The sequence below is a fragment of the Hemitrygon akajei genome, chromosome 17, assembly GCF_048418815.1.
Source record: "Hemitrygon akajei chromosome 17, sHemAka1.3, whole genome shotgun sequence".
Classification (NCBI taxonomy): Eukaryota; Metazoa; Chordata; class Chondrichthyes; order Myliobatiformes; family Dasyatidae; genus Hemitrygon; species Hemitrygon akajei.
Genome location: NC_133140.1, coordinates 88,360,788 through 88,373,066, shown reverse-complemented (window position 1 = coordinate 88,373,066; position 12,279 = coordinate 88,360,788). Strand labels below are relative to the sequence as shown.

The following is a 12,279-nucleotide window of genomic DNA, read 5'->3' as shown; positions in this document are numbered from 1 at the left end:
TCCTTAATGGATTCACCTCAGCCATTTGGATGGCCCCTGTATGTCACAAACAATGCATCTGTCTCTCTAGCCAAAAAATGTATGCAGAGGGTTTCTCCCCCTTCTCCTGAAACATACACCATATTGGGCTGTCATGCCAAAAACGTTTTCTAGTGCTTGTATGTAGCCTGCAGAGGTAACTGAGGGGTTCTCAGCCTTTAAGGACCTCACTACTTCAGCAGCCGGACCTTTTAGGCTACGTCCACACTACACTGGATAAATCTGTAACCGAAGCTTTTTCTCTTTGTTTTTACTCTTTGTCCACACTAAATCAGCGTTTTTGTCCTCTGAAACCGGAGCTTTTCAGAAACGCTCTCCAAAGTCTGTATTTTTGAAAACACTGGATTGGCCAGATCAGTGTGGATGGGGTAACCGGAGACTTCTGAAAACGCTATCAGACGGCAGCGTGCTATTTCATTGTTTTCTTGAACACAACCTAACAATTTCAGAACAAACAGCAACAAAACTGATGCCAGAAGAGTTAGAAATGTACTCACCAAATACTTTGACCCATAACTTACTGAATAAATAAGTCCTTGCTCGTATGAAGGTGGTTTACCTATTTATGCAAGTACTTCTCTGACAGTAGATGTGTAACAGCCTAATGTAACTTTGTATGGAAATACAAGATAACACTGATGCAGACATGTTTTATACATTTAACAAGGTGCTTTATTAATGCAACAGAGTTAGTCAGTTTTTCAATGTTCGTCGTCAGCCGGGTCAGTCTGTCCATGAACTCCCTGTCGGTTGCCCCTGTATGCTCCAGTATTTGTTTTTTTTTACTTTTAAGTTCTCCTGCGCTAAAGCCAACAGCTGTCAGTCGTTTTAAGTTTTTCTAGTCTGTAACTACACAAATGCGCACTTTTACGGCGAGATTCGACACCGAACATGTCGCTTGTTTTCGGTAGATGTGTCCTGCACATGCGCAGGAGGAGGAGATTCACTGAAATTTCCATTTCAATGTGGATAGGGATATTTTTTTAAAATGCGTAGTGTAGACGCCTATCGATTTTACGCGAAACCGGTGTTTTCAAAATTCTCCGGTCTAGTGTGGATGTAGCCTTAGACTTTCTACCAGTTGCTGATTTTTCAGTTATCAGAGCACTGCCACTCATCCAGCATCTGAGAGGTCTGCTCCGCCCAAGTCTCATATTCCTCCTCCTGCCCATCGGGTTGGGCGTCACTCCAAGAACGTCCTCAGCCACCAATAACTTTGACTCTCTGCCAGTGCACTTTGCCATTTATCCACCAGGGACGCAAGGGCTGATAGCAACCCAGAATTTTCATCCCCCACGAGAGGGCTAATTAGATCTCCCACATCAGATCACTCCTTCCCCTCACTATGAGCTAGCAATTTGGCCTCGTAAAAACAAGAAAGCCTGCTAAAAAAACCCCCATCTGACAGTGTCCCAATGACTCCACTCAGAGTTAAGGGCTTTCTTCTTTGCTCCTGGGGCTGGCGAAAACAGCCATCCAAGGGTCTTAGAAATGGGTGGCAGGAGGATCTGCCCGGGCAACTGCCTGGCAATGTTTAGAGGGTATGTTCGTGCTCGGGTAAATATTGAAAAGGAACACGCGCAGTCCACAGCGACCTTAGAGGCGTTCCAGGATCATTGGGCTCCACGGGGTGTAAATGCCATCATTGACAGAGATGGGAACATTTTGGTTTAATGTGTATTGTCTATTTGTAGTGAAGTAATTGTGTTAGTCACTGTCTTGTATATATTGTATAGCACTGATAATTGTAATAAAGGAATTTTGTAAAAAAAAATACTGAGATATAGGAGCAGAATTACACCAGTTGACCCATCAAGTCTGCTCTGCCATTCAATCACGGCTGATTTATTATCCCTCTCCCTGTAACCTTTGACATCCTTACTAATTAACCCTATTCTCCTTCTGAATTCTGTTCTCTCTCTGAACTCTGTACTCCAGCCTTCTCCCCATAACCTCTGATACCCTTTCTAATTAAATACCTACTGTTCGTATGTTTAAGGAAGTGATCTGAGATGTTGGGAATGAGCAGGTTTTATTCAATTGTGAGTGATATTTATTGGCACTCTTAAGCCTCTGCAGTCCTGTGGGAAAAGCCTTGTTTGGAAAAGGCTTGTGGGGAATATCATAATTTAGATCTAGTGATGATGAGTGACCAGCTATTTCCAAGTTAAAGAATTTCTTTAGCTAGAAGGTGATCAGTGAATCTGGGGTTCATTGCCATAGACATCTGTGGAGACTTTTCAAGAAAGAGTTAGATAGAGCTCTTAAAGATAGCGGAGTCAAGGGATATGGGGAGAAGGCAGGAACGGGTTACTGATTGTGGATGATCAGCCATGATCACATTGAATGGTGGTGCTGGCTCAAAGGGCCGAATGGCCTACTCCTGCAACTATTGTCTATTGACCAAGTCATAAGGTATATTTGAAGTAGAGGTTGATAGGTTGATGATGAGTAAGGGTGTCAAAAGTTGCAGGAGAATGGGGTAAGAGAGATAATAAATCAGCCTTAATGGAATTGCAGAGCAGACTCCATGGGCCAAATGGACTAATTTTGCTCCTGAGTCTTATGGTCTAAGTTGAGAGGTATGTGACTTGGAGGAGAATCAGCAGTTCTCCATTACCCTGCTGCCTTTGAACCTTTTGGGAGGTAAAGTGATGGGTCAGGGAGTTGGTGCTGTAGTAGCCTTCTGAGTGACTGCACTGCAAATTATATGTGGTATACGTTACAGCCATGGTATACTGATAGGAGTGGGAGGAGGGGTTGCGAAGTGGACGAGTAAGTGTTTAGGGTGGTGCATCAGCACTGTGTTCCCTGGATGCTGTTGTGCTTAGAAACATAGAAAACCTACAGCACAATGCAGGCTCTTTGGCCCACAAAGTTGTACCGAACATGTCCCTACCTTAGAAATTACTAGGCTTACCTATAGCCCTATATTTTACTAAGCTCCATGTACCTATCTAAAAGCCTCCTTAAAGACCCTATCGTATCTGCCTCCACCACTGTTGCCGGCAGCCCATTCCACGCACTCACCACTCTCTGAGTAAAAAACTTACCCCTGACATCTCTGTACCTACTCCCCAGCACCTTAAACCTGTGTCCTCTTGTGGCAACCATTTCAGCCCTGGTAAAAAGCCTCTGACTATCCCACACGATCAATGCCTCTCATCATCTTGTATCTCATCCTTCTTTGCTCCAAGGAGAAAAGGCCAAGTTCACTCAACCTATTCTCATAAGGCATGCTCCGCAATCCAGGAAACATCCTTGTAAATCTCCTCTGCACCCTTTCTATGGTTTCCACATCCTTCCTGTAGTGACGCGATCAGAACTGAGCACAGTACTCCAAGTGGGGTCTGACCAGGGTCCTCTATAGCTGCAACATTACCTCTCAGCTCCTAAATTCAATTCCACGATTGATGAAGGCCAATACACCATACGCATTCCTAACCACAGAGTCAACCTGCACGGCTGCTTTGAGTGTCCCATGGACTCGGACCCCAAGATCCCTCTGATCCTCCACACTGCAAAGAGTCTTACCATTAATACTATATTCTTCCATCATATTTGACCTACCAAAATGAACCGCTTCACACTTATCTGGGTTGAACTCCATCTGTCGCTTCTCAGCCCAGTTTTGCATCCTATCAATGTCCCGTTGTAACTTCTGACAGCCCTCCACACTGTCCACAACACCTCCAACCGTTGTGTCATCAGCAAACTTACTAATCCATCCCTCCGCTTCCTCTTTCAGGTCATTTATGCAAATCACGAAGAGTAAGGGTCCCAGAACAGATCCTTGAGGCACTCCACTGGTGACTGACCTCCATGCAAAATGTGACCCGTCTACAACCACTCTTTGCCTTCTGTGGGCAAGCCAGTTCTGGATCCACAAGCAATGTCCCCTTGGATCCTATGCCTCCTTACTTCCTCAATAAGCCTTGCATGGGGTAATTTATCAAATGCCTTGATGAAATCCATACATACTACACCTGCTGCTCTTCCTTCATCAATGTGTTTAGTCACATCCTCAAAAAATTCAGTCAGGCTCATAAGGCACGACCTGCCTTTGACAAAGCCATGCTGACTATTCCTAATCATATTATACCTCTCCAAATGTTCATAAATCCTGCCTCTCAGGATTTTCTCCATCAACTTACCAACCACTGAGGTAAGAATCACTGGTCTATAAGTTCCTGGGCTATCTCTATTCCCTTTCTTGAATAAAAGAACAACATCTGCAACCCTCCAATCCTCGGGAACCTCTCCCATCCCCATTGATGATGCAGTGATCATCGCCAAAGGCTCAGCAATCTTCTTCCTCGCCTCCCACAGTAGCCTGGGGTACATTTTGTCTGGTCCCGGTGATTTATCCAACTTGATACTTTCCAAAAGCTCCAGCACATCCTCTTTTTTAATATCTACATGCTCAAGCTGCTGCAAGTCATCACTACAATCACTAAGATCCTTTTCCATAGTCAATACTGAAGCAAAGTATTCACGGGCAAGTGGAGAGTACTCTGTCATGCTTCTGACTTGTAGGTGGTGGGAAAGCTCTGGAAATTCAGGATGTCAGTCAGCAATTGACCTCTTATAGCCACAGTATTTAAGAAACAAATCGCACGCTTGTGGTGAGATCTTAATATGCAAGAATGATGTTGTGTTGTTAGATCCACAATTTCTCAGGGTCGTGTGTATTTTGATTAAGTATAAGATTAAGATGTCTGAGAAGTACATGTTACAGATCTCCTCTCACACGTTCCCATTTTCTCTGCAGTCATTGGGTATGCAGGTCTGGACATGGAACAACATTTCAGTTGTGTGGCTCCTTTCCAGTAGGACTATTCTGCCAGATTGCCTCAGAACACAGTAGCCAAGCTGAGGCGAATTATCTTTCTTACACAGATTTTGAGTTCATTTTTTGCCAATTTTGTAACTATTTTCCCCACCTTACTTTCCAAAGAGACAGATTCCTTGTGATATTGAAAGTATGAGTGTGCATGTGTTAACGGTGCTGAGAGATGCATATGTGCTCAGCTAGTGATGCTGTCGTGCAGTTAACATAGTCAGAATTTTGTACTTTTAAAGTCTTGCATTCTGTGAGATCTCTTCAGGTGGAGTCAGAAGAGGTGGAATTGGGGAATATCTCTAACAACCGCTACTTACACTTAAACAACTCCATTGGTCAGTCAGTCATGAATGTTGCATCCTAGCTGTGTACATGTATATAGGGCAGTATGATATGGAGAGCAAGCTGTTGCCCATACAGTAGGTTTCCCCTCTCCATGCAGCTGATGTCTCTAAAGGAGAGGCAGACACTGATATAGACTCAACCTTGGACTGCCTATGGGATTCCTGCTCCAGATATTTTCTCAGGGTTTACTCCCAAAGCTTTTGTCATGAAAGCTTTTGTATAGCTTTCCCCATCAGTGGGTATTGCTGAAAGGCAGTGGAGGTTCAGAGTTTTCATTCTCCTAGATGAGCTGTCAACCAGGGCTGAGAAGCCCCATCTGCCTGAAACACCTTCCTAAACTTGTGAAATGATAAAGTGCTTCACTAGAACATGGTCAGTTTAAACATTGCCATAGTCAGGGTGGATTACTGCTGGCTGTCAGATCAGCACTGAGGTAGTTTTTATGGTGTTGGTGATGAGGAAGCAGGTGCTCTGCCAAAGACTCACAGTGCAGCACCATGGTTAAAAAGGGTAGAAGTGACCATAGTAAACGAAGTGGTGATGGGTTGATGTTAATCTTGGGTTTGTGATATTTAGACCAATGTTAAAGTAAATTTATTATCAAAGTACATATATGTCACCATATGCAATCTTGAGATTCATTGTCTTGCAGGCATTTACAGGACAGTAAAGAAATACTATAGATGGTAAGAAAAAGTATAACAAAGACTAACAAACAACCAACGTGTCTTTGTGGGCCGAAGGGCCTGTATTGTGCTGTAAGTTTTCTATGTTTCAAGAAAAGGAAAGAATATGGCACAGCTGTAAATCTGCCTTGAGCATACAGTCCTCAAAAACTGTGTGACTGTGAAAGAAGGGGACTAGAGAGGGAGGCCACCCAGAGACCTATGACAACTCTGGAGGGGTTACAAGCTTCAGTGGCTGAGATGGGAGAGACTGTGCATACAACTGTTGCCCAGGTGCTTTATGGGAGAGTGGCAAAGTGAAAGCCATTGTTGGAAAAAAGTTTTTCATGAAATCTTGGCTAGAGTTTGCCAAAAGGCAGGTGGAAAATTCCTGAAGTCAGCAGAATGGTCTGATGAAACAAAAACTGAGCTTTTTGGCCATCAGATTAAATGCTACGTTTGGTGTAAGCCAAACACCGCACATCATCAAAAACATACCTCATTGGTGGCTGCATTATGCTGTGGGTATGTTTCACTGCAGCAGGCCCTGGAAGGCTTGTGAAGATGGAGGGTAAAATGAATGCAACAAAATACAGGGAAATCCTGGAGGAAAAACTGATGCAAGAGAACTGCAACTTGGGAGAAGATTTGTTTTCCTGCAAGACAAGACAATGACCCTAACCATAAAGCCAAAGCTACACAAAAATGGCTTAAAAACAACAAAGTTAATGTCACTGAGTGGCCAAGTCAGAGTCCAGACCTCAATCCAGTAGAGAATTTGTGGCTGGATTTGAAAAGGGCTGTTCACTCATGATCCCCATGCAATCTGACAGAGATTGTATTGAGCAGTTTTGTAAAGAAGAATGGGGAAAAATTTCAGTGTTCAGATATGCAAAGCTGATAGAAACCTATTCACACAGACTTGAGGATGTAATTGCTGCCAGAGGTGCATCTACTAAATACTGATTTGAAGGGCTGAGTAATTATGCAATGAATTATTGTGTTTTATATTTGTAATCAATTTGGATCATTTTGTAGAGATCTGTTTGCATTTTTGACATGAAAGTGTTTCTCAGTTGAGCAGTCTCAAAAAAGCCAAATTACAAACCGTTTGTAAATCCACTGTGATTCAATATTGTAAAACAATAAAACATGAAAACTTGCAGTGGGAGTGAATATTTTTATAGGCACTGTATCCATGCTGGTTCAGGACAATGATGGTTGTAGGATAATAACATCCTGAACCTGGTGGTGTGAGACCTAAGGGTCCTGTACCTCCTGCTCGATGGTAGTAGTGAGACCAGTGAGGAACTGAGGCCTAAAGAAGGGGAGGACGGTGGCAGGACCAAGCTGAGTCTTAGATTTCAACATTAACAAAGTTATGTAGAATAGAAAAAGTACGGTGGCGGCAGACTCTTATCAAAAGGAGTTACAGAGCAAAAATTATAAATAATCTGGAAAATAAAAGACTTACTACACCACAAATGGTGTCTCCTAATTACAGATGCCACTGTGAAAAGGCACCCAAAAGAAGTAATACAGACCTGGGCTATTAGGTTCAGTTCTGGTGCTTCATCATAGAAAGGATGTGGAAGTTTTAGAGAGAGTACAGAGGAGATTTACCAGGATGCTGCATGGATTAAAGAGCATGTTTTATGAAGAGAAGTTAAGTAAGCTAGGGCTTTTCTCTTTAGAGCAAGGAGGATGAGAGGTGTATAAGATAAGAGGCCTAGACTGGGTATTCAGCCAACACCTTTTACTCAGGATGCAGATGGCTACTACAAGATGGCATAATTTAAAGGAGATTAGAGGAAAGGACAGGGGAGATGTCAGTGGTATTTTTCTTTATACTCAGAATGGCGGGTATGTGGAATGCTCAGCCAGGAGCGGTATTGGAGGCAGATACATTAGAGGAATTTAAGAGACTCTGGGATAGATGGGCTCATGGATGAAAGAAAAATGGAAGGTTATTTGGGAGGGAAGTGTTAGACTTATCTTGAAGTAGGGTTAAATGTTGGCATGTCATGAGCCGAAGACCCTGTACCATGCTGTAATGTTCTATGTTTCAAGCAAAGGTGGTTAAGTCCGTCAAGAAACGCAGTCGAGTAACTTGTTGGTTGAAGGCATTCCTTATTGTGGTGTCCTTCACCACCTCAGTGCTGTGGGTGGTGGTCACCGTAGTAATGTTTGTGGAATATAGAAAAGAATGAGTGCCAGATCACAATGAGAAATGAAGTATTGTGGGTGAGGGACAGTGAAGTCCATTGGCGGGCAGGGGGTTGCATATTAGAAAGGAGGTAAGCAGAGCTGTCCCCCAGTAAGAGGGTTATAATCGGGCAGAGGTGAACCACCAGAAACTGACATAGAGAGAGGGCAGGCAAGATGGCAAATACACCCATATCCTGCCTCTGAAAGCAATGTTGGGAGGGGGAATTAGACCTAAACCTTCGTGAAGTTTGAGGTGATGGAGTGCCAGACCACATGAGTGAAGGGACATGGGGGTATAAAAAGAGTGGAGGCAGAGAAAAGTTTTGAGAGGAGAGTGAGGAATGAAAATGAATTGCAAAGGCAGCGTTCCAGTTTGTTTGGCTGTTTCTGATAATTCCCTACCAACTGGATTAAGTTCTAAGGCTTTTTCGTGCCCAAACCTGACTGTCGAAACTATGATCTTGCTTGGTCTGTGGTTTGCATAGCAGTGTTTCAATTTGTGGCAGTTAATCATTCTGAATATTGAGAAACAGTGTGAGAAGAGGGTGGTGTCAGGCCCTGTAGTCAGCACAGATTAGGGTTCAGACCTAATGTCTTCACTCCTATCAAACCAATATAAGGTGCAGTAATTGCCCAGTTCTGATCCAAATGTTCAAGGTAAATTTATTATCGAAGTACGTACACATATGTCACCATGTGCAGCCCTGAGATTCATTTTCTTGTGGGCATTTATAATAAGTAGAAGGAAACAAAATATAATCAGTGAAAAACTGCACACAACAGAGCAAACAACCAATGTGCAAAAGACAACAAACTGCAAATACAAAAAAAGAACAAATAAATAAATAAATAGAACACAGCTAGTAGAGGCCTTAAAAGTGAATTCATAGGTTAGAACCATAGAACATTACAGCACAGAAAAAGGCCTTTTGGCCCTTTTTGGCTGTGCCGAACCATTTTTCTGCCTAGACCCACTGACCTGCACCTGAGCCATATCCCTCCAAACCCCTCTCATCCATATACCTGTCCAAGTTTTTCTTAAATGTCTTGAGTGCAGTAGAACAGATTCCTCTGTTCTACTGCACTCCTCAGTGTCCTACCACTTACCTTGTATGTTCTACCTTGGTTTGACCTTCCGAAGTGCAATACTTGTCCTCATTAAACTCCATCTGCCGTTTTTCTGCCCGTTTCTCCAACTGGCCCAAATCCCTCTGCAAGCTGTGAAAATCTTCCTCACTGTCCACTACACTTCCAATCTTTGTATCATCAGCAAGGTTGTGGGAACAGTTCAGTATTGGGGTGAGTGAAGTTATCCCCTCTGGCTGAGAGGTAATAACTATTCCTGGACCTGGTGGTATGGAACTTGAGGCTCCTATACCTCCTTCCTGATGGCAGCATTGAGAAGAGAGCCTGGCCTGGATGATGGTTCTTAATGGATGCTGTTTTCCTTTGACAGCAATCCTTGTAGATGTTCTCACTGATGGGGAGGTCTTTAACTGTGATGGCAGACTGCTTCACATTACATCGCTCTCTGCCCGTGCTTGTTGTTGGTACGTGTTGACTGTTATATACTGAGTTCATTACAAATACTACAGGCCTTACAAATGGAGTCTATCGTTAAGGAAAGCTTCAATTTTGTACAGTTCACTGACCAGTGATAAGCATATATATATAGACCTCAGGAACTCTCAGTTGTAGCTTAGAGGCAGAATGGTATAATACATGTGACTCCTCTTCAGGATGGTGCCGGGAGCTGTGTTCCAAATCTACAGTATGCTAATTTCTACAATTTTCTTAGCATTTTAGACCATAAGACAAAGGAGCAGAAGTCGCCCATTCGGCCCATCGAGTCTGCTCTGCCATTTCATCATGAGCTGATCCAATCTCCCCTTTAGTCCCATTCCCCCGCCTTCTCACCATAACCTTTGATGCCCTGACTACTCAGATACCTATCAATCTCTGCCTTAAATACACCCAATGACTTGGCCTCCACTGCCACCCAAGGCAACAAATTTCATAGATTCACCACCCTCTGGCTAAAAAAATTTTTTTGCATCTCTGAATGGGTGCCCTACAATCCTCAAGTCATGTCCTCTTGTACTAGACACCCCCACCACGGGAAACAACTTTGCCACATCCAAGTAGGATGTTCAAGTAGCTGATAGTCACACCAGATACGATAGTCTGACCATTCTGAACATTGAACAGATGGCATTTACCCACTATGTTCTGCGTTTCCTACACTGGGAACCCCTGCTTGCGCAATCCATGGGAGACCCATCTCTTACACTGCCAGTACCTTGGAAGAAGCGCCGGAGGTGAGGGAGAAGGGCTGGCGTCCTGGTGAGGCTGAGACAGTGTGCAAATTGACCGCCGCTCCCTAGCATACTCCTGGCTAATGTTCAGTCCCTGGATAACAAGCTTTGTGAACTGAGAGCCAGAATCTCCTGTCAGTGGGAAACTAAGGAATGTAACTTTTTGTGCTTTGTGGAGACCTGGCTGATGGAGGAGATACTGGACCACGCTATCGAGCTCTGTGGGTTGTCCCTGATCCGGGTGGACAGGTCAAAAACCTCTCTGGGAAGAGTAAAGGAGGAGGGGTATGCTTCATGGTCAACGATGCTTGGTGTGACCCCCAGAATGTGCATGTTCTCAAATCCCTTTGTTCCCCAGACCTGGAATACCTGGTACTGTTGTGCAGCCTCTACTGGCTGCCTAGGGAGTTCACGGCTGTTATCATCACAGCGGTGTACATCCTGCTGCAGGCTGATTCCGACCTGGCTCTCAAGAAACTATATGAGACCATCAACACGCTGGAGAATGCACACCTAGAGGCTGCCTTCATCATCGCTGGTAACTTTAATTGAGCATCGCTGACGAAAGTCACTCCAAGGTTTTGTCAGCACATCCAAGTGAGCACTTATGGAGATAGGACACTTGACCGCTGTTACACTCACTTCCACGGCACTTAAAAAGCTCTCCTTCACCCAGCTTTTGGGAAATCAGATCACTCTTTGATCCTGCTTTTGCCGACGTACAGGCAGAAGCTGAAACAAGAGATGGCCGTAGTTAAAATAGTCCAGTGTTGGTCCAGCCAATCGGTCTCCATGCTGCAGGACTGCTTCATCGACTGGAACGTCTTCCACGATGAGGATGTCTCTGAGTTTACGGATGGAGTCACATGCTTCATCTGGAAGTGCATCAGTGATGTTGTCCCCTAGAAGTTGGTCAGGGTCTTTCCGAACCAGATCACTAGCAACGTGCGAGTAGCACTTACTGCACAACATAGAGCTTACATTGCCAGAATCAGCGGGAGCTCAAGAAAAGCAGCTACGATCTGTGCAAAGCTATCAAGGCTGTGAAACAATACAGGGACAGATTGAGTCAAGATTCACAATGAATAGTACACATGACTTGTGGTGAGGGCTGCATACCATCGCAGACCTCAAAGCCAAACGTTGTGGTGCCGCCAACATTGCGGCCTCTCTCTCAGATGAGCTCAATCGCTTTTACACTCAGTTTGATGTCGCTAACTTTGAGCCTTCCAGGAAAGCCACCACTACAATCTGTAAGCTGGTCATCTCTGAGGCTGAGGTACGCAGATCTTTCCAATGTGTGGACAGTCTCAAGGCTGCAGGACTGGACAGCATCCCAGGGCAAGTACTCAGAATGTGCACAACACAACTGGCAGGTGTGTTTATTGACATTTTTAATCTCTCCCTCTCCCAGTGTAGAGTGCCCTCCTACTTCAAATTATCCACCATTGTCCCTGTACCATAAAAGACCAAGGTCACATGCCTGAACAACTGGCATCCTGTCGCACTCACCTCAATAATAAGCAAATGCTTTGTGAGGCTGGTCAAGGATTACATCCTCAGCTTGCTACCACCCAGATTGGACCCTTACAATTCACCTACCAACACAACCAATCGACAGACAGACATACTTTATTGATCCCGAGGGAAATTGGGTTTTGTTACAGTCACACCAACCAAGAATAGTGTAGAAATATTGCAATATAAAACCATAAATAATTAAATAATAATAAGTAAATTATGCCAAGTGGAAATAAGTCCAGGACCAGCCTATTGGTTCAGGGTGTCTGACACTCCGAGGGAGGAGTTGTAAAGTTTGATGGCCACAGGTAGGAATGACATCCTATGACACTCAGTGTTATGT

General features: G+C 44.1%; 1 protein-coding gene across 9 annotated transcripts in view; it reads left to right on the top strand.

Moving 5' to 3' along the window:
* Positions 1-12,279, top strand: part of cebpg (CCAAT enhancer binding protein gamma) — an 80,955-nt gene that overhangs the window by 51,062 nt on the left and 17,614 nt on the right. For 2 of the 9 annotated variants that reach the window (XM_073070490.1, XM_073070488.1), the window contains exon 2: positions 3,788-3,983. The exons of 6 other annotated variants lie outside the window; for them this stretch is intronic. In XM_073070490.1, coding sequence (XP_072926591.1) covers positions 3,932-3,983 — 52 coding nt within the window. In that variant the 5' untranslated portion in view covers positions 3,788-3,931. One more of the 9 variants, XM_073070496.1, reaches the window with a different exon arrangement.